The sequence below is a fragment of the Mirounga angustirostris genome, unplaced genomic scaffold, assembly GCF_029215605.1.
Source record: "Mirounga angustirostris isolate CCGP_5_RB_7025 unplaced genomic scaffold, mMirAng1.0.hap1 SCAF_9, whole genome shotgun sequence".
Taxonomy (NCBI): Eukaryota; Metazoa; Chordata; class Mammalia; order Carnivora; family Phocidae; genus Mirounga; species Mirounga angustirostris.
This window is the reverse complement of record NW_026991717.1, coordinates 32,069,797-32,096,408: the sequence shown is the minus strand read 5'-3', so window position 1 is coordinate 32,096,408 and position 26,612 is coordinate 32,069,797. Positions and strand designations below refer to the sequence as shown.

The 26,612-nt window shown below is 51.9% G+C and overlaps 2 protein-coding genes across 9 annotated transcripts in view; both read left to right on the top strand.

The window, feature by feature from the left end:
* SCAMP5 (secretory carrier membrane protein 5) overlaps positions 1–4,288 on the top strand; it is a 40,505-nt gene extending 36,217 nt beyond the window's left edge. The window contains exon 5 of the mRNA XM_054513428.2: positions 4,169–4,288. Within this exon, the coding sequence (XP_054369403.1) occupies positions 4,169–4,172 (4 nt within the window). The 3' untranslated portion in view covers positions 4,173–4,288. The remainder of the gene's footprint in view (positions 1–4,168) is intronic.
* On the top strand, positions 406–25,211 carry PPCDC (phosphopantothenoylcysteine decarboxylase). 8 transcript variants are annotated; one of them, XM_045899682.3, is made up of 6 exons: positions 406–488; positions 5,522–5,721; positions 19,371–19,466; positions 20,318–20,446; positions 24,059–24,227; positions 24,663–25,211. In XM_045899682.3, the coding sequence occupies exons 2-6, from the start codon at positions 5,587–5,589 to the stop codon at positions 24,746–24,748; spliced, it is 615 nt and encodes a 204-aa protein (XP_045755638.1). In that variant the 5' UTR covers positions 406–488; positions 5,522–5,586; the 3' UTR covers positions 24,749–25,211. The 8 variants fall into 8 exon arrangements, with proteins under 8 accessions (XP_045755638.1, XP_045755639.1, XP_054369404.1 ...); XM_045899683.3 differs by lacking the exon at positions 406–488 and adding an exon at positions 4,186–4,320 and having other exon boundaries at positions 24,059–24,154; XM_054513429.2 differs by lacking the exon at positions 406–488 and adding an exon at positions 4,186–4,320.
* The last annotated feature ends 1,401 nt before the right edge of the window (positions 25,212–26,612 follow it).

Below are 26,612 nucleotides of genomic sequence, written 5' to 3'. Positions count from 1 at the left end.
GCTTGAGTGACTCCTCTGAGAGGGCTTCCCTGCCTCTCGTTGTTTGGTCCCTCTGCTTCCTCATGGAGGATCTTATTCTGTAATTTCCTGTCCCCCTGCCAGTCTGAAGAGCAGGGAGGAGTCTGATTTAGCTCCGTATCCTGTGCATTTAAAACATAGGAGAGGCTCGGCAAATGTTCAGTATAAAGTGTCCCAATGATGTGCAGTGTGTACATGTGGGATGAGGGTGTGGGGTAAGGAGGTGAGACAATTAGGCTAGACCCAGAAGAGGGCACCAGCACTAAAAACGGCCACCGGGTTGTTCGCGGCAGGATTCTCCCGAGTGGACTACAACTACCAGGAGGCAGATACATAGACTACAGCTCCCAGAAGGCTGCGCGACATGTAGGCAGCCGGGCGCCCTCGTGAGACTACGTGCTAGGCGGAAACAGGAAGGGGCGGCTGAGATATCGCGATATTTGGGGCTGCCCGAGACGCGCCAGGCGTGGGTGAGGAGGCTAGGGGTCTTTGGAGGCTGTGTTCTCTCGGCCCGGCGGTAGGGAGGCCCTGGGAGCTTCGCCGACTGTCGGTCCGCGACTGTTTATGCGTGACCTCAGTTTGGCCCGCGCGCGCGCGTGTGTATGTGTGTGAAGGTTGTGAGTCCGCGGGGGTGTGTGACCTCAGTTTCCTATCTGCCCGTGAAGCTCAGCTCGCCACTGTGGGTTGGCGGCCGTGTCTGTGTGGGGACTGTCGCGCCTTTGGGACTGTACTTACCTGTCTGCCGGCGCATTTGGGACCTCTTCGTGGCTCGAGTCTGGAGTGGGCGATTTGTATCTGTGTGTTCCCACCCCTGCTTTGTGCTGCACTGCGATTGTTCAGTGCTTTTTAAACTAGTTTAAAAGGTGGCCCCATCAGTTCCCCTTATTTTAAAAATCGGTAAAATAGAAAAGGGAAAGCCTTGGTATGTTGGATCCTCTAGATCCGCCTAAAAGTGCTGATGGTTTTTAAAAATTAGAATGGGGCGCCTGGGTGGCTCAGTTGTTTAGGCGACTGCCTTAGGCTCAGGTCATGATCCTGGAGTCCCGGGATCGAGTCCCGCATCGGGCTCCCTGCTCGGCAGGGCGTCTGCTTCTCCCTCTGACCCTCCCCCCTCTCATGTGCTCGCTCTCTCCTCTCATCCTCTCTCTCAAATAAATAAATAAAATCTTAAAAAAAAAAAAAATTAGAATGAGGCTAAATTTTACCAGAGAAAAACTTTCTCCTGTCCTTTAGAGGCCTGTACCAGGCGATAAGCGGGAGAGATTGCTATAGTTGGAGAATTGGTGAATGTTTTGGGAGTAGGGTGTTTTCCCCACGTCTCTCGCAGTGGCTGTAACTACCTTGCTAGTAGCCAGTGTGTGTGCATGTGTGTGTGTGTGACTATGATACTTAGTTAATATTTTAAACTATATATAAATACATAATATATACAATATATATAATACAAATATGTATAATATATGTATATATCCCCAACATGTGCTCTTGAGGAGGAGTGCCTAAATTGGATTGCAGAAGCTGCAGAGTCAAGCATGCCTGCCTCTAGTGAGAGAGAAGAGCAGTTCTAGCAGAATGCTAAGGCCTTGAGCTCTCTCCTGAGTTCCAAGCTGCAGAGTCAAGCATGCCTGCCTCTAGTGAGAGAGAAGAGCAGTTCTAGCAGAATGCTAAGGCCTTGAGCTCTCTCCTGAGTTCCTTGCCTTACCTTGGGGACAGGGATTTAAAGTACCCTGTGGCCTTTTAATGTCTTTGGATTCGGGGGTAGGGTGACATTTTGGGGAGCTAGAAGTTGCTCATTATTAGGAGGGCAGAATAGAGTGTGTTGACTGGTGGGAGATAGGGCCAGAGCAAAAGCCTGGGCCCAGGAGTGAGGGGCTTTAACGTTAGGCTAAAGATTATAAGCTCTTAATGGATCCTGGATCCCTGTTCCCCCAACCCCCCATGTTTGGTTCTGCTTTGTCCTAGGCCCCAGCCCCTCACTGTTCCTGTGTTGGGCAGTGTTTGTACTGTCTGGCCCTTTTTTAGCCCTGGTTCTGTGTGGCTCCACACATGCCCCTATTGTGACTGGCAGGTATTCCTGAAACCTTAACTCTGCCCTAATTAAACTCATCAGAGGAGGTTTACACATTGCAAGCTTGCCACAAGCAAGCTCTGGCTCTGCCTTTTTTTTTTTTTTTTTTTTTTGAGAGCGCGCGCGCATGAGCAGGCAGGGGAGGGACAGAGGGAGAGAATCTTAAGCAGTTTACGCTCAGCGTGTAGCATGATGCAGGACTTGACGTGGGGCTCGATCTCACGGCCCTGAGATCATGACCTGAGCCAAAACCAAGAGTCCCACACTTAACCTACTGAGCCACCCAGGCGCCACTGTCTGGTCCTGTCTTTATAAGGGGTAGAGAACCTGCCATTTTTCTGGCTGTGACTTACCTGCATGACTGGTGTCCTGGGAGCTTGAGGCTCAGTAATCATAGCCTTCAGCCCTTATAACCTCTCTGCATGCTAACTCTTTCTGCTGCTCAAGAGTTCCTATGAGTCCAGCAAAGCCCAGAAAAATCAGGCGCTATCTACAGCACCTTGGCTGTGCAAGTAGGTGGTTCTAACAGGAGTGGGCTAGAGTAACAGACTTACTGGTTTGGGATTTGATCTTTTTTAACGTAAACATAAAGAACTACCAGCTATCACACTTCACAAGACTGTTAGGTTGAACCAGTTTGACCTTGCTTTCAGATGTTTGTTAAATTAACCACTTTCTGTTACTCAAGTACCTATGTCCCCCACCCCCAACACCCAACCCACACTCACTTTTCTCTAAAGGTAGGTAGGCTTTGGTCCTTAGCAAGTCCTGCTCAGCAGGCTAAGTTGTAAATCTTGGGCTGTATCACCTACTGTGGGGAAGTAATTGAAATTCCCAACATGGCTTCATGCCCTAGGTTGTTTGTTTGTTTGTTTGTTTTAAATTTATTTATTTAATAGAGCGCATGAACAGGGGTAGGAGCAGAGGGAGAGGATGAGAGAGAATCCTCAGACTCCCTGCTGAGTGTGGAGCCCGACTCTGGGTTCGATCCCAGGACCCTGAGATCATGCCCTAAGCTGAAATCAAGAGTTGGCCACTTAGCCGAGCCACCCATGCGCCCCGTGCCCTCAGTTTAACTGATTGCTTTCAGTAACCAGTTCCTTAGGAATGATATCAGCTTGAATGTAGAGGAGATTTAGGGGCTGCAGAGATGAAGTTCAGCCTCTGGTTTGGCAGGAATCTCCCTGTCCTGGCACCAGTTAGCTGGGGTGGGACAGGGCCAGGGTTTGAGCTCTGGCAGGTAGGTTTCCCTGGAGAATCAAGAATATGCCTCCCTCACCTACTGAGGGTGCTAATCAGCATGCTGATCTGGGAAGGGGCTGGCTGATAGGCCCTCTAGATCCTGCCAGTTGTTAACAGGGCTCCCCAAGCCCTGGAGTAGACTCATTTCTGCTCTGGGCAAGCATGGCCCTGGCTGAGGCCCTGATGTAGAGCAGAGACTGAAACGGAGCTGGCAAACGGAACTTTGGGGGAGTCTTGCTCTAGGGAACTGGTCTGTGCTTAACTCCTGCTGATTAATTCCTGGGTCTGGGCATCTAGGAGTGGGATAATAGATCCAAATAGGATCCTCAGCTCATGTGGGTGTGTGCCTGAGTCTTGAAGGCAAATACTGGGCAAAGAGGCCCTCGGAAACCAAGGAGCCTCTGGAGTGAAGAGGAAGCCCCTATGGGTGTGCAGCCACAGATTTAGCCACTGGGTGATTCACAGATAACTTCCTCCTTGGGGTTTGCCTTGGTTTCCCCTCCCACTGCTGATTCTGCCCATTTCGAGTGCATCTTCCAGGACTCTTGTTTTTTTTTAAAGATTTTATTTATTTATTTGAGAGAGAGCACATGAGAAGGGGGAGGGTCAGAGGGAGAAGCAGACTCCCTGCCAGCAGGGAGCCCGATGTGGGACTCGATCCAGGGACTCCAGGATCATGACCTGAGCCGAAGGCAGTCGCTTAACCAACTGAGGCACCCAGGCGCCCCTTCCAGGACTCTTGTACAGAGAGCTCTTACTGGTGTCTTTCATACATTGACTCAGAAGTTTCTACTGGAAGGAGCTTCAGAGATCACCTGGTCCTACCTCTCTCTTTTTCAGATGAAGAGACAGGTCCAGGGAGAGAAGTACCCTGGGCCAGGGTCACACACGAGCTCAGGAAAACAACCATGGACAGGGCCCAGGGCTCCTGATGCACCAGCCAGGCTTCTGTACCAGTGTCCTGTGCCCCACACCTCACTCTGCTTCAGAAGGTACAATTTATTATTCCTCCAGCAGAGGTTCAGGGCCCACCAGGTGCCTGGCTCTTGGTGATCAGACCTGGTCCCACATTCAGGGAGCTTGCTGGTGGCAGTGGTGGTGGTGGGGAGGTGGAGAGGGAGAGGCAAGGAAACAGAAACAGTGGAATCACTTATTACCAGACAGGTGCATCCCAGAGAAGGGCCCATCTCAAATGATTTCAGGTGTGACTCTTCTCAACTCATCTACAGATTCCCCAAAGACAGTGGCATGTCTTGCACAATTCCTTTGCCCAGGGCTAGATGTCATTGGCTCTCAGTGATTGTTGCTGATGGAGTGGGTACGTTTTGCTGACCCAGCTTGCAGAGTGTAGGTTTTGGTGTGTCCGTCAGCTATATTATCTTGGGCACTTACTCCTAACGACATCTGAGGGCCAGAGGAAGAAACCAAGCATCTGGTCCCATGGGGGTGTCCAACATCCTCTTTAATGCTTGTTTCTTCCTGGGCTTAGATTTGCAGAGTGGTGTCTAGTTTGATCTAAAGGGACGGTGACAGAGAGGCAAATGTCTCCACTCCCTGGATCACCCAAATCCTCCTGTTGCCTAGGGTTTACCACCTCTCAGGCGCCCCTGAACCCGTGCCATCCTGCTACTCCCTTCAGTCAGTCCAGCCTCCTCCCATCTCCACCTCCAGGGTCCTGTCCACATTTGGCACCAGGACTATCTTTCTAAAATGAAAACTCACCTTGGCCCTCACTGCTCTTGACACTGCCCTTGACCTGATTGCAGCCTTACCTCCTGCCACCCCCTACCTCCCATCACCCTTTAGCCTCACTCCTAAGCTGCTCCTTTTTCCCCAAACCTGCCACCCTCCTTAGGCCTCTTCACCTTTGTGGGATTATTCCTTCTTGCATGGTTATTTCCTTCTTTCTCTGGGAAGCATACTGGTCCTTTAGGACTCAAGCTGAATGTCCTTGTTTGGGTCTCTGACTTCCTCAGACAGTTACTCCTGGGCAGCCAAAGCCCCCAGTGCAGACCTTCCTCACAGCACTGGGCCATATTACATGGTACCTGACCTTCTCATCAAATCGTGTGCCCCAGCCGCTGGGACTGCTCACCCCTCAGTAACCTGAGTATCTGGCCCAGGGTACTCAAGACAGTCTGGTCGAACATATGAATGAAGTGGGTGCCCCTTATTCTGCTTTTTGATTTTAAGTCCTGACAGAGCTTTGTGGAGGCCGTCCTGGCAGGCTCCCGGGATTCGAAGCCGTTAGACCCCACATGGAATCCAGTGCCTCAAGTCCGGCTGCTGCACCCTTGGTGAAGAGACAGTTCCATGTTCTCGTGGGTGTCACTGGGAGTGTTGCAGCCCTGAAGTTGCCTCTTCTGGTGTCTAGGCTTTTGGACATTCCTGGTGTGAGTATGCTTATTAGACAGCGTAGCAGTCTGATGGTGGAGAGCTGCTGCTTCTGGGGCCGGCCCATTTTTATGCAGTGCATGGGGATTTTTGTTAATGGTGTTTGTGGAAGCCCTCTGTGTGCATTAGTGTGTAGGGGAGGCAGGAGACAGTTCAGTATAACGGGAACTAGATGAGAGGGTGTGGACAGTGTGAGGGGAGACTGGGAAAGGAACGCTTTGCTGAATAGAGGGTTTGGGTTCCTATATACTGATCCTGGTTCCCTGAGGTGCTGGTGTGGGAGGAGGGCTGGCTGGAGAAATGCAGCACAGTTGCGGTGTCCCCTTGCTGCCTTGGGCACCCCACCCCCATTTCATCTTGAACACTGCGCCTCTGTTCTCTCCCCTTGTTAGACACCTGTCTGTCCAGATGCACTGGAACGTCAGGGGTACCCCATTGCCTGCGGCTCTGGTTTCAAACTGCTCCTTCAGGTGTTCAGAGATGCCCAGGGGCCTCCACAGTGTATACATCAAAATGTACCCCCATTTTGATCAATTTTATATATTTATATATATTTTTATATAGTAGGGTCCTGGGGCAGATTCTTCTTCGGGAAAAGTTCAAGGCTTTAAACAGTGTGAAATCCAGCAGGTACTGACCTCATTTCCTTGTCTGGTCTCTAAGGTCTGTTGAACTCCCACTGCCTACACTCCACCCTAATGGCCTTTGCTTTGGCCTGGCCCCTGCCAGACTGTGCTGCCCTCCTATTCCTCTGCCTCTCTAAATTCTGCACAAACACTTTACAAGAAAGCCTTCCTGGCCTGCTTCAGCCCATGTGGCATTGCTCCCTTCCTTTTAAAACTCATTTGATGAGGGGCACCTGGCTGGCTCAGTTGGTAGAGCATGCGACTCTTGATCTCCAGGTTGTGAGTTCGAGCCCCACATTGGGCATAGAATTTACTTAAATAAAATACCTTAAAAAAAACAACAAAATAAAACTCATTTGATGTATTATTATTTTTAAAAGATTTTATTTATTTCAGAGAGAGAGAGAGAGCACAGAGGGAGAAGCAGGCTCCCCACTGAGCAGAGAGCCTGATGTGGGACTTGATCACAGGACCCTGAGATCATGACCTGAGCCGAAAGCAGACGCTTAACTGACTGAACCACCCAGGTGCCCTCATTTGATGTATTAAAGAAAAACCTGAGATGGGCAGTAAAGTGGTAAAAACATGTTTTTTTAAGAAAAACTACCACAATAAGGGAAAAGAGACCTCAGCAGAGAACTGGGCTTGATTCCAAATACAACAGGGAAAAGTGGGGGTTTATAGGCAAGGAGCGGGGTGGAGGGTGGTGGATGGAAAATTACTAAGAGGAAATACCAGGACTAAAGGGGGTTCTGGCTAAACTGTCCTGACAGGATTCTTAGTGCAGGCAGGCCAAGGTGATCAATCATCACATGGGGGTTGTTGAGGGATGAGGAGCCTGATGAGATATCTAGGCTGATCAGATATCGAGAGTGGGGGATTCTGGCTAAACCCACTTAACAGGAACTTAAGGACTAGGCCCCAGGATAGGCTTAGTCAAAAAAGTGGCGCAGAGGAGCCAGAGGAGAGTTTGGTCTGGGAGAGAATCTTGACCAAGGTGTGGGGAATCTTAGGTTGTCTTTGACATTGCTCATGTTGCACATTACTTTTGTTGGGTGCGCCACTGGGCCCCAGGCTGTGCTTTTTCCCTGTATCTACGCGGTACCTTTCGCAGTGGCACAGGTACATGTACCCAGTGTGTCCAGCAGGGGGCAGTGCTCACTTGCAGATGACTATGTCAGGACTGAAGGCAGGGGTGAGAAATCTTTTTTTTCCCCTTACTTTCCACAAACTTTCTACCCGGAAAGTCACCCCCTCACCCGACCCCTCGTGCTGGGACAAGCAGTGAAGCAGGCAGCCAGAGATGCCAGCCAGGCTAGAAGGGGGAAGGGAGGTGAGTCTCGTGGCTGCTGGGCACTGGTGCTGCTGGGCAATACCACCTGTGGCCTGCCCCACCCGTGGCCTGCCCCACCTGTGGCCTGCCCCCTCTCCCCCATAGGCCCAGAACCGTTGGTAGGAGCTGGCTCGCTAGACCTGTGAGGGCGGGAAGCCGGGAAGCCTGGAGGCCTGGAGGCCTGGAAGGGGTTGTTGCAGCAGTGACAGCCTCTGCCCCCTCGGGAGGCAGGGAGCCATGCAGTTCCCTTTTCCCATAGCCCCAGAGCAAGTGGATTTCCGGACTGGGGGAGAGGGGGCAGGGCATCCTATCCCAGGAAACAGATGGGCAGCCTCAGAGCTGGGGGAAATGGCAACTCCCCCGCTTCCTGCCGTCCCGTGCAGCCAGCATTTACAGGGGTGTGAGGAAAGGGTTGCGTGAAGTAGGGAGGCTCTCCAGCCCACCCCAGGCCCTGGCCCTCTGACAGGGACAGGCCTTGTCTGGAACAGGAACTTGGCTCTCTCTCGCTGGCTGGAGCCCAGCTGAAAGTTAGGCAGCCAGAAGGGCACTGACCTAGGAGGGAGGACTTGGAGCCTGCCTTTCTCATTTAAAATAAAGGGGATTACAACCACCCATCCCCTCAGGCTCTTGTCAAGGCTTGGGGAGGGGACACCAATGAAAGTTTGTCGTCCTGTGCCAGGAGCTGTGCTTAGCTGCTTAACAATGTTTGTTTCCTGTCCTTCACCCTCTCCTTTCCCCTTGTCATGTCCTTTGGGCCAGCCACGCGGTGGGGTTATTGGGGTTGGCGAGATAGCCCATGTGGGAAGAGCTGTGGGATCCACAGTCCAGCTGCTCCCGTGGAGGGGCCCGCTGCCCTCTCACTTCTTGGCCAGCTCATCCCGCAGGTAGAATGGCTCTCCGAGGAGCCTGGGTTTCCTTGGTGGAGTCCTTGTGAGACAACCAGAGGGGGACCCTTGCTTGGTCCGATGCCGTGGCCTCCCCACACTCCCTGATGGTACTGATCTCCCCATTGCCCTCTTTCTGCGTCACCCCCAGGAGCAGTCTGTCCCTTGGAACTGTCCTTCTCAGCTGCTTGCCTACATCATGGATTCACATGCTCAGGGCTTTCCTGAGCTCCCGAGGCATTTCTAGATTTTGGCCAGCAGACAAGCAGCTGAAGCGTGGGCTGCAGGGAGCTGGGTGATTCTACAGATCTGGCTCATAACTGCAGGTGTACCTCATTTTATTGTGCTTTGCAGATACTGAGTTTTCTTACAAATTGAGGATTTGTGCCAACTCTGCATTGAGCAAGTCTATCGGTGCCATTTTTCCAACAGCCCTTGCTCACTTTGTGTCACCTTTTGGTAATTCTCATAATATTTCAAACTTTTTGATTATTGTATTTGTTATGGTGACCTATGATCAGCAATTACAACTTGCTGAAGGTTCAGATGATGGTTAGCCTTTTTTTTAGCAATAAACTATTTATAAAAATTTATTTTTATTTATTTTGGGGAGGGAGGGGCAGAGGGAGAGAGTCTCAAGACCATGGGGCTGGATCTCACAACCCTGAGATCACGACCAAGAGTTGGATGCTCAACTGACTGCACCACTCAGGTGCCCCACAATAAACCACTTTTAATTGAGGTATTGTTAGAAGTGGGGGAGGGAGAGTAAGGTATCCTCCAGCCTGAGAAGGCACTTTGAGACTGAGAAATGAGCCACTCCATTCCATTACAGAGACTTATGCAGGGGGACTTGCCGATGAGTGGGAGGGCAGGCAGGTTGGGTGGGTGAGGGTCGAGGCGCTGCGCAGCTATGCTCTGCCAAGTCTGCACCTCAATCTACAGCTTTTATAGACTGAGGCATTGTGATGAGATCAACGAGTCGTTCTCTAACGTGGTGCCGTCTGTGTACCACCTCAGGGAAGGTCAGAACAACCCTTCTCACATTCTGGTCAGGGCAGACATTAACCACCACAAGGCCTGAACATGCAGTCTGGAGGGAGGTCATTGCTAGGGCACGAACAAGATGGAGAGTCCAGTATGGGGTCAGTGTTGTTTGCACTCCTCCAGGTACGCGTGTTGCTTTTTTTAGACATAATACTATTGCACACCTAAGAGACTACAGTATGGCGTAAACGTGACTTTTACATGTGCTGGGAAACCAAAAAACTTACTTGGCTAGTTTTATTGTGATATTTGCTTTATTGCAGTGTTCTGGAACCAAACTCGCTATGTCCGAAGGTAGGCCTCTATTCCTGACTCACAAGTGTGTCCAGGCATCCGAGGAGAGCCACTGGCTAGAGCCAGACCAGGGAGACTGTGGAAGGGTGCAGGAGAGGGGTGGATTTGGCCTCATGACTCACACACCAGCAGTCAGGCAGAGTGCCACTGCCAAGAATCCTGGGATACTTTCTGTGGTTGGGGGGAGTTGGTTAGTGGGGGCCGGCTGTACCTCAAGAGGCAGCCAAGCCTAGAGGATTTCTCATGCAGGGATTCTGGGCAGCTCAGGTCTTCTTTATGGCCTCGGTCTTCTTAGCCCTGCAATGAAGAGGGGGGGCAGCAGGTACTAGAATGATCTGTCTTCAAGGCCTCTTCTGGCACTAGTGGTCAAAGAGTCTAGAGATAAGGGCATAAAGGAATAGGACCCAAAGGCAGCCGGAGAGAAGGTCCTGGGATGCGGGAGCTTCAGGGTGTTTGCAGTTCCACAATTGTCATGTAATTGGGTGGAAGTTCTGTCTGAGCACCCCCTCACTTGGATGGAGGAGACATACGGCTCTCTAGCTTTTGCCCGGGCAGGCGTCAGCAGGGCTGCAGCCAGAGGGGCATTTCGAAAGGTGGAGAAAGTCTCCCATTTGGAGAGCTGGCAGGACAAGGTTAAGTTTCCATTCTTTTCTTTTCTTTCAGATTTTATTTATTTATTTGACAGAGAGAGATAGCCAAAGAGGGAACACAAGCAGGGGAAGTGGGAGAGGGAGAAGAGCAGGGAGCCCGATGCGGGGCTCGATCCCAGGACCCTGGGATCATGACCCGAGGCGAAGGCAGATGCCTAACGACTGAGCCATCCAGGCACCCCATTTTCTGTCTTTTTAAAAAGATTTTATTTATTTATTTGAGAGAGAGTGAGTGAGGGAGGAGCGAGCACAAGCTGGGGGAGGGAGGACCAGAGGGAGAGGGAGAAACAGACGCCCCGCTGAGCAGGGAGCCTGATGTGGGCCTTGATCCCAGGATCCTGGGATCATGACCTGAGCCGAAGGTAGATGCTTAACAGACTGAGCCACCCAGGCACCCCAAGGGTTAAGTTTCTAGAATGCCTGTCAGGACATTGACTACTGTCAAGGGTGGGGGAAAGATGGTCCCACTCTCATGCAATACGAAGTAAATTCTGCTTCTCTGGAGGACCATTTGGCAATATCTGGAGAGACAAAGTGTTCATAGCCCTTATTCACCTGTAGGATTGAATCCTGTAGGGTATAGAGATTCACTGTATGTACAAGGATGTTCATTAAAGCATTGTTTATCATTTCAAAACAAAACCAAAACTGGAAACAAAACGTCCAAGGATAAAGAGCGCTCTGGTGCAGTTTGGGCCCAGCCTCGAGATGGATAAAGGCAGCGGTTCAGAAGAATGGCTGGATCTCCATGTTGATGTGGGACAGTCCTCAAGATGTAGATGAAATGAGCCTGGTCCAGGAGTGGGCAAACTGGGGCCCACAGGCCAAATCTGGTCTCGTTACCTCTTTTTATATGGTCTGTGAGCTAAAAATGGTTATTACATTTTTAAGTGGTTGCAAAATTAAAAACAGAATATTTTGAGACACATAAAATTACGTGAAAATTCAAATTTCTGTGTCCATAACATTTTATTGGAACACAGCCACACGATCATCTAAGTATTGCCCATGACTGCAGTCTCGCTACAACAGAGTTGAGTAGTTGTGACAAAACTGAAAATAGTATCAGGCCCTTTAGAGAAAAAATTTGCTGACCGCTGGTATATTGTATGGTTCCTTTTATATGTTCACATATCTGAGCCTGCAAATTTTCCTCTGGAGGTAGTCACCTTTGTGCAGAAATGGGGGCAGGAAGGGAGGCTTGCATTTTGTATCATTCTGTTCAATCTTCATTTTTTAATCTCTGTATATTTATTTTTAAAGTCAGTGGGACTCTTGGTGGGAAAATTATGGAACATTCTTTGCAACTTTATGCTTTTTTTTTAATGCTCGCTGAGAAAAGGAAGCGGGAGAAACGAGGCCTGGTTTGAGGTTTTCCTTTCTTTCGGCGGATGGGGGGGCGGGGGCGGCGCTACCTGCCTGCCCTATGGTCCTGTTGTGGAAACTGGTCTGTCCAGCTGTACCGCTCTGAGGCATTTATTTAGGTTTCTGCTGGTTTGGCCGGCCCCTTCCGCCCTGGCCAGTTCCTCCAGGGAGTGAGTGCTGTGGTCTCCCTTTCAGGTTCCTTCCTTGAGAATTTTCTCTAGCTGGGGAAGGGCACAGAGGGACTGGCAGCTCAGTCCTGCATGAATGGCAGGAAGGGCTGTTGAGACCAGAACACTAGCTCCCCCAGGAGGCCCACTGGGAGGCTGATGGAGAATGGCTTTCCCCAGAGAGCCTGGTGGGAAAGGGCAAGAGGGCTGGGATGGCATAGTGAGCTGGATGGGCCCCTGAAGGCCATGTGGTTTAAATGGCTCATGGCTCAGAGGAGGAAACCAGGACCAGAGAGGAAGAGGGATTTGCCCAAGACCTGCCCCCCCCCATCCCCCAGCCAGTGAGCTGGCAGAACTGGTGCTTGGGGCCAGGTTTCTTGACTCCTGTCAGCAAGTGAACTTGAGGAGCTCAGATCTTGAGCATAGGCATTCTCTGCTCAAGCTAACCATGGCTGTGAGGATGAGAATTCCCAGGACATTGTGGACTCTTACCTGGTCTGCCTTGCTTCATGGTCAAGGTCATATATACCGCACCTACTTGTTAGACTGAGTCTTTGCTGAGGGCAGAGCTCGTATCTTACCAGCTGCGGCCCCCATGTATATGTAGGCTCAGTAAATGTTTGACAAGTCAAGATACCGGGCACCTGGGTGGCTCAGTCGGTTAAGCATCTGCCTTCGGCTAAGGTCATGGTCTCTGGGTCCTGGAATCGAGCCCCATGTGGGGCTCCCTGCTCAGTGGGGAGTCTGCTCTCCCCTTCCCTTTATCCACCCCTGCCCACACTTTTGCTCTTTCTCAAATAAATAAAATCTTTTTAAAAAAAGTCAAGATATCATTATGAGCTGGAACATTATGAGTTGGGACAGCCACCCAGCCAACCGGAACACCCTCAGGGATTTGTTAATGAAGCCACCTGCTCCATAGCTCCCCACCCTATGTGCTGACTGCCCTGGGCACCAAGAGTACTTTTTCCTAGAGTATACCCACCACCCCCACGCTCAGATTCGTGTCAGCTTATTGGCTGGTTCCCAGGCTTTGGGCACAACCAGTGTCAACACTGGTCAGCTTAGTGTCAGGGGCCTCTGCTGGATGTGCTAGCCCAGAGGCCCGAGCCACCAAAGCGCTGGGTTCCTTGCTCTGTGGCAGCGTGAGGCATGGCAGGTGTTCCTCCTTAGACTCCTCAGCAGCCTCCTGTGAAGCTATCATCGCCTGCCCTACTAGGAACACCTGCTCTTTTCGGGCCACTCAGCTGGGGGTTCTGGCTGGGTCTCTCCTTTACTTGTATATGCCAGAGCTGTGCTATCTAATACAGTAGCCACTAGCCACATTTGAATTTAAATTATTAAAATTAAGCCAAAACTTCAGTCCCTCAGTCACACTAGCCACACCTCAAGGGTTCAGTAGCCTGCATGTGGCATGGGGCTGCTGTACTGAACGGCACAGGTGTGACATGTTTCTGTCACTGGAGAGCTCTGTTGGATGGTCCTGTAGAGAACTGGTTCTCACCTCGGGCAGCTTTGCCTCCCTGGGGACACTGGACTATGTTTGGGGACCTTTTTGGTTGTCAAACTTGGGCAGGGGGTGCTATTGGCTCCTGGTGATAGTAAGTAGAGGCCAGAGATAGGATGGGAGGGGGAAATGCAGGCCATGGGATTTATCTCATCCTATGGCTGTGAAAGTGCTTCTCCCCAAGTCCCTTTGGTAGTCTGCCCCAGAGGCAGCCTGGGCCAGACTAGGCCTAAAAGTAGACGTGGAGGTATCACTCCCAAATCTGTTTCCATTTCCCCCTCCCTGACTCTCCAGGAACCCCAGGTGGGATTGCTAATGTACCTTCAGTAGAGAAAAGGAAACTAGACTTGCCAACTGGTTTCAGGAAGGAACCTCTATAAATGCCAGGCAAAATGCAGATAGCTTATATAATAAGGTCTGGCCAAGCACAGAGAAGTTCAGGTTTTGTTTTAAGATTTTATTTATTTGACAGAGAGACACACAGTGAGAGAGGGAATACAAGCAGGGACAGTGGGAGAGGGAGAAGGAGGCTTCCCGCAGAGCAAGGAGCCCAATGTGGGGCTCGATCCCAGGACCCTGGGATCATGACCTGAGTCGAAGGCAGATGCTTAACAACTGAGCCACCCAGGTGCCCCGAGAAGTTCAGGTTTTAAATATTAGATATAAAAACTCTTGGCAGGGGCCTCACCAGGGGACCAAGCTCTGGCTGCTTTTCAGGAACTCTCCAGTGTGTGGGAGATTGTTTTAATCCTAGCTCTGCTTCTACAAGGACCCATGAGGGGTATAAGAAAGCCAAGGTGGGTTCCTGTCCTTAAGAGTTTTCTGCCCTGCCAGGGCTTCTTGACATTTGCTAGGGGAAAGGTCAGGGTGAATGAGTGAATAGTCTGAGTTATTTAGTATCTCAGAAGGTAACACAACATGTCCTTTTTTTTTTGTTTCCTTTTTTTTTTTTTTTAAAGTGTGCAGACCTAGGGCCTAGTCCTTGGCTCCCAGGACATTTGGCAGAGTGAATGAAAATGAAAGAACAAAGCCCATAGGGCTGATGAATTAGATCAAGTGACATCCCTCTAAAACCAGAAAAACGGGCTTGGGCCTGCTGGACAGCCTGAGGGTCAAGGAGAGGTAGCTGCTTCAGTGGGGTCAGGGGACGGGCATCAGGAAGGACTGGTTCATCACATACTCTTCACATTACTCTTGAGGTAAAGATATTGGCCCCAGGAAGCTCCCTAACGATGACTGTATAACCTGGGAGGATAGCCAGAGAAGGATGGACTTCGAGACTGGGGGAGGAGCTCAGAGGGAAGAGTTCAAGCAGGGGCCCAGGGTGGGAGGCTCACCTGGATCCCTGGTTTGAACTCCCTAGGAGCCAGGGGAGGCTCAGGCCAAGAACTGAGAGGGAGGAGGGAGCCCCAGAACAGGGCCATTACCAAACTGGGAATGTTTCTGACTAGCCCTAGGCACAGTCCTTCCTTATGAGAACTGACAGGCAGTTTGGGAGTTAGGGAAAGTAGGGGAACTAGATCTTCAGGAAGTAGCTTTCTAGATTTCAGAATAAAGGATGAACTGGGATGTTCTTTTTTATTTTTTTCTGCCCCTACCCTGAACTAGGATATTCTTTTTTTTTTTTTAAGATTTTATCTATTTGATAGAGCACAAGCAGGGGGAGCAGGAGGGAGAGGGAGAAGCAGGCTCCCTGCTGAGCAAGCGGAGCTCAATCCCAGGACCCTGAGGTCATGACCTAAGCCGAAGGCAGACGCTTAACCAACTGAGCCACCCAGTCACCCCTGAACTGGGATATTCTTACGTGGCACATTGTTCAGGGTGGCTGGGAAGCTCTTAGAGATGAAAGACAGTGATCCCCATGAGGAAAAGAAGGCAGTATCCAGAAACCGATATGTCTACCTGGGAAGCTCTCTGTTGAAGGAGATTGGAAAACAGTTAAATGGAAAGGAAGACATGTAACCAAAGACGGAGGTAAGAGCTTGGCCCAGAGGCCACCAGAATGAACTGAACCTTGCCCTGAAACTCAGGACGACCAATAGGGCTGTTACATATATTTGGGAGAGGAACGGGGAAACGGCCTGGTCTTGGAGGCCAATGGTATAATATTAGGAGGGAACAGAAAGAAACCAGAGAGACTCTTGTGTCCCATTTTGTTTCCATCTTTTGAGCTTGAAAAAGCAGGACAAATGGTGATAGAAGGGACTTGAACCCAAGTTGGGTGATTCATCTCCTGGGCAAATTTCTGTCTGTCTGGCTGCTTACAGGATGGGTGGGAAACAGCAGAGGGCCTGGGGGCTAGAGATGACTAATGTCTGTTTATCAAAAAGGCAAATTACCATAGACGAGGTCTGCAAACACTTAGAAAAGCTCTCAGAAAGTGGTTGTCTCTGGGGCTTGATCAGGCTCATTGGGAACAAGGCCTAACAATTTCAGTTTATTTTTTTGGACCTCAAAGTACTTCTGGATTGAGGTGAGGCCTTTAATAGAGTCTTAGGACATCCCCCTGGACCACCTGACAGTGATGTCAGCACTGTTTTTATAAACAGTGAGAGATCCCACTTTGAAAGGACTTGTTCTTGATTCCTTCCCACCTCCCACCCCCACCCCGTGGACCTTAGGGAAGAGCTCTGCTCTTGACCTTGTTCTGTTCATGATTTGGTTCCTGTCTTGGGGTGGGGGTAGCGGGCTCCTGATGGTGGTGCTGGCTAAGAGCAGGACTGAGATCTGAGGAACTCTCTGTGGGCCACCTCTGGAAAGTAGAATTTACCAGGGAAGCGTGACAGACTGCATTTGGGACCAGAAAAGTAGCTGTGCAGGTACAGGCTGGGGTTTGCGGCTTAGCAGCAACATGGTGAGAAGAACTCTCTTGAGCTTGCTGATTGCAAACCACATATATGTCAGCAGGAGGATGTGGCTTCCGGAAGAGGTGCTGTGGGCTCAGGCTCCACAGACAGACACTTAGTGGGTGCCAGGGACGTGATGCTCCAGGTCCCCTGAGCCTGACCCAACGACAGCGGGCAGGCAGAAGAGATGCCTCCTCTGTCTCTGAGTTCTTCAGTTCTGGGAGATTCCATTCCATTTCTTTCGTGATTTTTCTCACCTCCATTTTTCTGCTTTCTGCAACTCAGGCAGATTTTGGACCTCTTGAATTGATCTTCTTATTTTCTCATCTATTTTTCTAACGTTATCCATCTTTTTTATCTTTGTCTTCTTTTTTCTGCAAGATTGCTTCTACACTTATTCTGAGTTTTTTATTTCACTGTTTATAATTTTGATGTCCAAGAGTTCTTTTTTATTCCCTGAATGTTCATAAAAAAAACATGAGCATCTTATCTAATCTGCTAATGCTTCCTTCTACTTTCATTTTCCAGAAATGTGTGGACATGTCTTACCTGCTAGTTTCTGGGGTTGGTTGGTTTGTTTTTGCTTTCACTTTATTTGATTTTTTGGTCCTCTTCTCTCTGTTCTTGGTTCATATCATTAAAAAAAAAATCCCTTTTGGGGCGCCTGGGTGGCTCAGTCGTTAAGCGTCTACCTTTGGCTCAGGTCATGATCCCAGGGTCCTGGGATTATTTTGGGGGGCAGCAGAGTTTGAATGTACCTTATTTAACTGAAAGTTTATTCTTTTAACATTTATATATCCTTTTTTTTTCTTTTTAAAAAAGATTTATTTATTTATTAGAGAGAGTGTGAGCGGGGGGAGGGGCAGAGGCAGAGGGAGAAGCAGGCTACCCACTGAGCAGGGAGCCTGATGTGGGGCTCGATCCCAGGACCCCAAGATCACGACCTGAGCCAAAGGGAGATGCTTAACTGACTCAGCCACCCAGGCGCTCCACCTTTTTTTTTTTGTTAATGTTTTATTTTTAAGTAATCTTTACACCCAACTTGGGGCTTGAACTCACAACCCCCAAGATCAAGAGTCACAGGCTCCACCAACTGACCAGCCAGGTGCCCCGATATATCCTTTTGTTTTAAAAGTGTCTTTTCAGACACATTTTGATGTGATAGAGGGCTTTAAAAATCCACTATGAGAGTCTGAATTTTGATCAGGGAATTTAGCTCATTATCTATTACTCTAATTACTATTATGTTAGGACTTAACTTCTGCTGTCTTAATGCTTTCTACTTGTCATGTGTCCTCTCTGCTTTTTTTCCCTTTCCGATCCTTTATTGTGTAGCTTGAGTTTTCTGCTGGTTTGAAAGTGACCTATTCTTCTGGTTAGCTCTAACTTACCGTTCCCCTGTCTTACCTTGCCACTGTCTTGTATCTTGAGAGTCTTGGCACTGTCCTGCCTTCCTCTGCTCTCTCCCTGCCTGTGCTGGTCCCGGGTGGGCTCCAGGCCTCGGTGCCGTGGAGAGAAGGCGGCCCTGTTCCTCCGCCATCTTGTTCAGAGCTGCCCTGGAGGGAGCACCAGTGCTCAGTGGGAGTTTGGTTTAAATGACCTTTAAAAAGGTCACTGAGGTCTTGCGCGAGTTCTGGAGATGGTAGATTCTAAGGGAGAGTGAGGGAGAGTGGACATGTCTGAGAGCTCTCCAGTAGAGCTAGAAATAGCAGACCTTCTGAAGTACCGAATTTTGCTTCTCTGAGATGTCTGCTTCCTGGTCCCAGCTTTGCTCTTACGTGCGTAATGCTGTCACTGCCGCAGGATAGGCAGGAAACAGATGAGGAGGGGGGCCTCAGTGAGACGATAGGGAGGGATGGGGCTTCTGTGAGTTGGCATGGGCACGCTCTATCCCAAGAGGCAGCTGTGACGCAACACCACCATTATCAAGTAGGAATGTGGGCCCCAGAGTGCCAGAGCTTTTAGTTTTTCAAGAGAAGCCAAGAAATTGGATTTTCTATGTGAAATCTCCCAATCTGTATATATTGGCTCAAGAATGTTTATAACCTCATGCAGGCCAAGTAGCATGTCTGCAGGCTGGATCTGGCCTCCATGCCACACGGGATTCCTGTTGTAGCCAGTTGATGATTCTGTCCTTGTCACCCTTGACTCTTCTGTCTCCTGGATAAATGTCCCCTAGAGATGTGATTTTCTACACCCTTCCCCTCCCAGCCACTTCTTTGGAGCTCGTTTACTCTGCCAGTGTATTGGTTTAACACCTCATTTTACGAAGGATGGCAACTGGGTCTAGTGCTGTCCACACAACTAACCGTACCCTTGTTTGCATTATGAATTACTTGTGAATGAGGAGTGTGAAGGTAAACTTCATTCTTGCCCCACGAGTGTAGGGTACACAGGTTTTTTTTTTTCCTGGAGTCTGTCTGCAACCAGAGCCCACGAGGCCTTGTTCCTAGAAGTATGAGAAAGGACTCTGCCTTGTTTTCTCGCTGGGGCATGGATGCAGCCACCGCGTGCCAGGCCCCAGCTCCCCAGTACCTTGGCCTGCAGAGGGCAGGGTTGCGGTGTGGATTAGAGCTCTTTGGGGTGGCTCCTCTTACCCTGCATTCCTTCCTGTCTGCCTCTGCCTCTCAGCCCGAGTGGCAGGAGCCTGCAGCTTTATATGCACTGGGCAGTTGGTGACTCATTCCTCAACAACCCCTCAGATAGGGAAGTGAAACGGTCACATCTGGTGGGGCCTGACCTTTGGGTGACATCGGAAGTAGCTATGCAAACATGGGGCTCACTGCCGAGGAGGGAGAAGTCTTTTCCACAGCCATGCTGTGAAGAAGGCACTTGCCTGGCCTGGCCCCGTGCGGCCTCCAGGCCGGTGGCTCTGGTAACAGTTTCCTTTCCCTCTCCCTCTCCACCTCCATTGTTTTCTCGGTGACAGCTGGAAGTAGCAGTGGTCACAACCGAGAGAGCCAAACATTTCTACAGCCCCCAGGACATTCCTGTCACTCTCTACAGCGATGCTGATGAATGGGAGGTCAGTGCATGGGGGCCCCAGGGCTGAGTTCCATCGTGTTTCTACCAGCAGGACAGCAGTGTCCTCCCTGCTGCCCGTGGTCCTGGAGGCCAGAGCAGACGGGCTAGGCTCAAGTCAGTGGTCAAGGCCCTCTGGGCAGAGGCGATGAGGAGAACATGTGTGTAGCTTCTGGCCTGCGGGAGGCCTGAAGTCTCCTCCCACCCCAGGCAGAGCTTGGCCCTGGCCCCGTGCCTCAGGTTGAGTGTCCTTGCACTTATCTGGGCTGATGAAACCACAGTGGAGCTCCGTTCCCACCACCCTTGTCCACGTGGCTCCCAGTATCAGGGCTGTGGAGGGCACCTCACTTCCCACGGCCGCTGGGCTCTGCGTCTGCTCTCCCGCAGCGGGGCAAGCACCGGCCGATTCACCAGACATCGAGTGTGGGCCTCACAGGGGTGCCCTGCCAGGCATTTTGAAACATTCTCAGCCTAGAACATTTCTGGCTGGCCTGTCTTCTCCACCCCACCCCCTCCATTCTCGCCGCCCCAGAGCCCTTCCACGGGCTTGGACAACCCAAGCATCCGCCTCAAGCAGACAGGCCAGGAGTTCCGTGCCAGATGTCAGTTCTCTTGAAAACCAAACCATAAAGGGAATAGCTTGGAGAGACAAGGGGTGTTTGTTTCCTCAGGCCTGGTTTCTCTCAGGCTGTCGGCTTCACAGCTGGTGCTCACCAGCTTAGCTGTGAGAGGGAACAGTAGTGGACTTGGACAGGGCTTGCTCAGGTGGTCTCCCTTGGTTTCTGACTTACGTATACCTCCCTCCGCACTGAGAGACTAGCCAGCTTAATGACCCCGTTTCCTTCCCTCTGCCAGATGTGGAAGTGCCGATCTGACCCAGTTCTCCACATTGACCTGCGGAGGTGGGCCGACCTCATGTTGGTGGCTCCTCTCGATGCCAACACCCTGGGGAAGGTGGCCAGTGGCATATGTGACAACTTGCTTGTGAGTGACTCTACCCTCCTCCCTCCCTGGGCCTCACTCCTGGTTTGCCGAGCTGCAGACTACCTTTGTATGGGGTTCTTGCCTTGGAATTCTTTTTATGGTGGGCTGATTTGCCTGGAACACTGTCCCCCTGGACCCCCTCCCCTCCACCTGGTGTCACCTGTGTTCCGGCCAGTGGACAGATGGATGGATTCAGCTTGTGTGTGCTCTCTGAGGGTGTCCACCTCTCACCTGCCCCCCTGATGCTCAGCTCTTCTCCCTTTGTCCCTCATTCACGGGCTGCCCTTAATGTGCTCTTCTGTTGGTCTCCCTGCCCAGCCCCACTGCCTGCCCTCCTTAGCCCTGCCTTCTCCCCAGGATCTGGATATCCACATGGGCGATCTGATAAGAGTGTTTACTTCCTCATGGATCTCTTGTGCACACTTATCTCTCCTGTAGCATTGGCCACAAGGCAGAAATGCGGTTTTCCTGTGTGTTAGGGAAAGCTTAGAGAGGAAGGGAGGAGAGACGGTGAGAGGTGCCAGCTGATGGCTGGTGGAGGAGAGGAACAGAAGTCCAGATGCACAAAGTGGGGATTGTTCTCGGCCTAAGGGACCTCCAGGGAGCTGTTGTCCTAAAGGCCTTGTTTATATGATCCTCCTGGGAAGAGCTAGGTGTGTCATCTCTGTCCTCTCTCCTTCTCCATTATTACCCCACGTCCCTCACGCATTGAACGTTTCCCTAACATGAACCGAGCCCCATGCTGAGAGACACACAGGATACGGGGAACTCATAGTCTGGAAGGAGAGGGTTGTTGGTTACCCACACAGGTGAGAAGGAAGTATGCTCTGGTGTGTGGTACAGTCTTCAGTGACCCCAGTTGGTCCTTTGACAGTGGACAGTGCTGGGCATATAGTAAGCCAGGAGCAGGGGTGGGGGAGTACAGAGAAGGGCGAGCCTGGGGGCAGTGTTATTCAGAAGGCTTCCCAGTGAGGCTGGTGTGTGGCTGACTGGGCAGCTGGAGCAGGTGAGGCTCCAGGCCACTTTCACCCCTGTAGGCCTGAGTGGTATATGACCTGCACCATCTCAGCAGATCTCCAGGCTTCCCACTGGCTGGCCAGCACCAGCTGATGTGATGAAGCACACTGATCTCTAGGAGGTATGCCCCAGGCTGGGCTGGCTCTCAGACGGCTCCTTTCTTCCCCTGCAAAACTCTGCTTCCCTTTTTCCTTCAAAGCTGCCCTCACTCCCTGAAATCTTCAGGGTTCCCTCCTCCTGAATTGGCTGAACTGAGGCCGTTTGCCTCAAAAGGTTTCACTTGAAGGCACAGATATTTCAAGGAATTACAAATCTCATAGTTTATTTTATTTTAGAGTGAGCAAGAGAGAGCAGGAGCGAGGGGAGGTGCAGAGGTAGAGGGAGAAGCAGACTCTCCGCTGAATGGGAGCCCAACATGGGGCTCGATCCCGGAATTCTAGGATCATGACCTGAGCCGAAGGCAGATGCTTAACCGACTGAGCCACCCAGGCGTCCCTCTCATAAACTTTAAATTGTCATCATCCTTGCCCTATGGCTCTGTACTCACTTAAGAGATGTTTTGTCCTTTTATCCCTGAAAACGTCGCCCCGCTGCCCCCTTCCTTCAGCTCTCCCTTTCCAGTGTCTAGAACTTGGGGTGCCAGAGGAGCAGCGTGCTAGGTGTGAACCTGTGCGCCAGGTCTCTGGGCCCTTGGCCTGGGTGAGGTGCATCACCATCTGCCCTCTGGCCCACTTGGGTCCTCGCCCCTTCTTTGTGCTAAATAGCCAAGCAGAGGGGCGCCTGGCTGGCTCAGTTGGTAGAGCATGCAACTCTTGATCTCGGAGTCGTGAGTTTGAGCCCCATGTTGGGTGTGGAGATTACTTAAAAAAAAAAAAAATAAATAACCAAGCAGAACCAGAAAGAGGAGTGACTTCCCTGGGTCGCCAGTCTAGCTGGGAGCTGGTCTCCTGATCTGGATCTAGGCCTTCTCTCTGCCCAGGCAGCTTCCCAGGGGCAGAGCTTGAGGTACTGAACAGAGCCCTGACCAAACAGACGTGACCGTGGGAACTGAGGCCTCCTCTCATCCCTCCTGCTGCCAGAAGGTTCAGAGGACTGTGGTTTGTCTGCGAAGGGCTGAGGTGCGAGGTGAGGTGGGAAGAGCTAGAGAGGCATGGGACACGGAGGTATTGGGTTTGTCTTCTGGTTGTTGGTGTGCTGTGCTTCGAAGACGCTTAGAAACCCCAAGCCAGCGCCCACCACACTCCACACGCTGCAGGGGGCTGCTTCTAGGTATGTTCGTGACTCTTACAGAAGCGGCAGGTGGCACGGGGCCAAGAGGAAGTGTGACTGAAACTGTCCACTCAGCCTGGTTGCCACATTGAGAGGACTCGGTGGGAAACAGACGCTGGTGTCTGGGTCTACACAAGCAGCCAGGTCCTGAGGCCGCGGGCCGTCCCACTTCCTTCCCGTCCCCAGGAGAGGGCAGGGGCACCGAGAGCGCCGGGCATTGACTCGGGCCTGCTCCCGGCATTGTTTTCTGGATTGCCCCCTCTCTTCCCACACGGGCTGCACTTCAGGGATGGGGTGTGCTGACCACTGTCTCCCCAAGGGGCCCACAGCTGGGAAGGAGGTGCCAGAGCAGCCGGGGAACCTCGGGGCAGCCCCTGGCCCCGGGAGCCAGTGCTACTCTGGTGGTACCAGGAGCTCCTGTTTCGGGAGCCTGACCTTGGTGCCAGGCCCTGTGTGAAGAGCTGCAAGCATTTCCAGCCTCTGTCCTCACAACCATCCGGTGACGGGGGCTTTTGCAAAGAGGAAGCTAAGACTCCCGACATTAAATTACTCCTCCAAGTCCTCCCGGCTTGAAGCAAGAGTAGATAGCACAGTCGGGATTTGAACCCAGGTCTATGATTTCGCAACCCGCTGGGCGGGTGGGTCTCTTTCACAGCTCCTCTGGTGTGTGACTTGGTGGGATGGCCTGGAACTCGGGAGGTAGTGAGGCTGTGTGGGACGGTGGAAGGCCCCACGGGGCGGCGTGCAGGGCTTCATGCCCTGGATCGTCGTCTCCATGGGAGCTTGGGGAGTGCAGCTTTCCCATGTGACGCGGACAGCACCTTCTTTACAGGGTTACAGTGAGGTGCGTGGGATACTGCAGAGGAGAGGGTTTTTGTCGTGTGGAAGGTGTTCTCATGCCAAGCTTTAGCCGGCTTCGAAGTAGAGCCGGAGTTGGGGTGGATGGGCCCCACCCGATGAGTGGTCTGGGCCTTTGCTTTGGGGGTAACTGCTCCCCTGGCTGGCTTCTGTCTGTGAGGTGTGTCCCACAGTGGAGAAGCCTTGTGCTTTGGCTCAGAGAGCGTGTTCTGCACAGGAGTGGGGGTCTGTGTGGAGGTGGCGGGGCCATTGCGCGTGTTGGGGGAGGACCCCCTGTGTGTCAGGCCCTGTGGGGAGGTGGAGAGGCTGAGGAGACATGAGACGGGGGGACACGGACAAGTCGCACCCCGTCATCCCAAGCCCTCTAGCTGTGACCCAGAGGACGGTGGGTAGGATTTGGGAGCACTGGGGAGGGGTGGCAGGCAGAGCGGCAGGCACCCACTCACCCCACTGGGCCCTTCTTCACAGACCTGTGTCATCCGAGCCTGGGACTGCCGCAAGCCCCTGCTCTTCTGCCCAGCGATGAACACCGTCATGTGGGAGCATCCCATCACGGCGCAGCAGGTGGGCCAGCTCAAGGCCTTCGGCTATGTTGAGATACCTTGTGTGGCCAAGAAGTTGGTGTGTGGAGACCAAGGTGGGCATCTGGCCAGGCTCATAGCCCATCCCCACAGCCCAGAGTCACAGTAGGGCTCAGCTCCGGGGTCAGATCTGGGTCCACATCCCAGCCTGTCGTGACCTCAGGCAAAACTGTTCTCTGGGCTCGGTTTTCTCGTCTGGGAAATGGAAGTCATAATTCCTCTCAGACTTGGTAGGATTAAACGAGATAGTATATGTCAAGTGCCTGGTGTCCCTGGCAGGCAGCCCAAGTACACAGTGGTTACTGTGACTGTTCCTGGGACCTGACCTGGGGGTGCCTTGGAAGGGACTTGATGGGTCTGGCTCCTGCAGACATGGTCCTGGCCTTCCAGGCGTTGGGCTTTGGGTGGAGCACTCGGGAGCATTGAGCAGGGTGGATGGGGGCTGGGTGCCTGCCTCAGTCTGCAGGCCACAGCAGAACCTTGCTCCCTAGGTCTAGGGGCCATGGCCGAGGTGGGCACCATTGTGGGCAAAGTGGAAGAAATCCTCTTCCGGCACGGTGGCTCTCAGCAGAGTTGAACCCAGGATTTCTGTCATGTGTGTCCCTCTGCACTCAGCGTGTTTTCAGGCCAAGTCTATGAAGAAGGTGGATGTTGGCAAAATACGGTGAAGACTTCTGCGTTTACTGGGGAGGAGTCTGTCCGGGGCTGGGGGCCTGACTTGCCTCAGGTTCAATTAGAACAAAGGCCCAGGTCCCGACTTCTTTCCAGCTAAGAGATGCCTGCTTTCCAGAACCCTCCTCCCCCTTCCCTGGGATTGGCACAGCAGGCTGCTGTACGTCCCTGTGCTCTGGGAGGGGGACTGAGGGATGACAGAGAAACCTTGATTCTCCCTGGTGCCTGGGAGCCGCTTCAGCTCCTTGGTGGGCTGCCCTGGCACCATGCAGAGTCAGAGAAGCCTGTGATTGGCAAGATGCTGAGATTCTCCGTAGATCATGCGGTGAGATCGGGGGGTAATGGGGAATAAAGAAGAGTGACCTGTAGGAGTCCGTGTCCTTCCTTTACCTCTGTCTGTGGTCTCAGAGATCAGGGGCATTGCTTGGTGTGGCTGGTGAAGGGTCGGGGCTGACAACTGACTGGCGTGTCTTCCTGCCAATCTCATGTGGTGGTTAAGACAGACCCTAGTTCAAATCCCAGCTCTGCCGTGTGCTAGCAGTGGGACCATGGCTCAGGGCTCTCAGCCTTTCTGACTCTTGCTTTCCTCATCTGGATGATCCTACCTTCATGGAGTTGTTGGGAGAATGAAATGAGGTTATGTGTGCCAGATACCTGCCTCCCTGCCTCTTACATAGTAATAAATGTCAACTAAAGGGAAGTTAAAGCTGGATATGTATTCATACCAGTGAGCTTTGCTAACATTTACTGAAATAGACCCTCTCATTTTGGGAAAAGTAAAATCCCCAGCCCTAAGCTGACGTGGCCTTTATGCAAATGACAGGCACACAGCCAGCAGGGTTGGAACCTAGGCCCCTTGCTTCCTGATGTCCTCATCAGCTTTGCTGCACCTGAGACCGGGACCTGGGTGTCTGTGCCTCCCCTCCGACCCCACCCAACGGCACACAGGAATTCAGAAAGTAGACTCCAGAGAGACACGTGTTCTGCCCTAGAAAACCCCACCACCCTGCCTTTGACCTAATTGCTGTTTGGCGGCTGCAGTGGTGAGGGGCTTGTGGGCCTGTTTGGAGCTGAGGTTGGGGCTGGCTTCCTGCCTTCCAGGCCAGGGGTGTGTGGGCACTCCCCGCATGCCCTTGGACTGCTGAGGGTAGAGGCTACCATTGAGGGGCACCAGTGAGCCTGCTGGCTGGGACCACGGCTTCCAGGCCTCCAAGAGCCTTTCTTTCTACAGCACTTGACTTAATCAAGTGACACTTTGGGATACAGTTGCCTTAGGGCAATAAAGGAAATCTACCTCAAATGGTAGCATCACAGACCAACCTCTGACAGGTTTGAGGGTTGGGGGATGGGGAGGGCCTGGATCATTGAAATTCAGAGACAATCCCAAAGTTGCAGACACGTCCCTCCTTGTGTCTGCATTGCCCTTTCTTTCCCTCAGCAACCTGCTAATGAGTAGTGAGGCTCTCCAATTTTAATAGAAACTGCTGCCATTTACTGAGTGCTTACTGTATGCAAGACCTTGTGCTGGGCACTTTAGGAAAGACAGCTGCCCAGACCTGCTACACAATGCTGGTTCTCGAAGGCCACAGGAGCAGAGAGGTTGATAGGACTCTACCCAATACCTCTGCAAACAGCTGTGGCTCCTCAGAGCGGGACCGAGGAGCTTGTTGGCTGGAAGGAGAGATGTCCCCCATGGATGTAGGCCAGCTGGAGGCTCCATCCCTGGGGTCCCTCACTCCGTCACTGCAATCCTGCATCCCTGTTGCCCA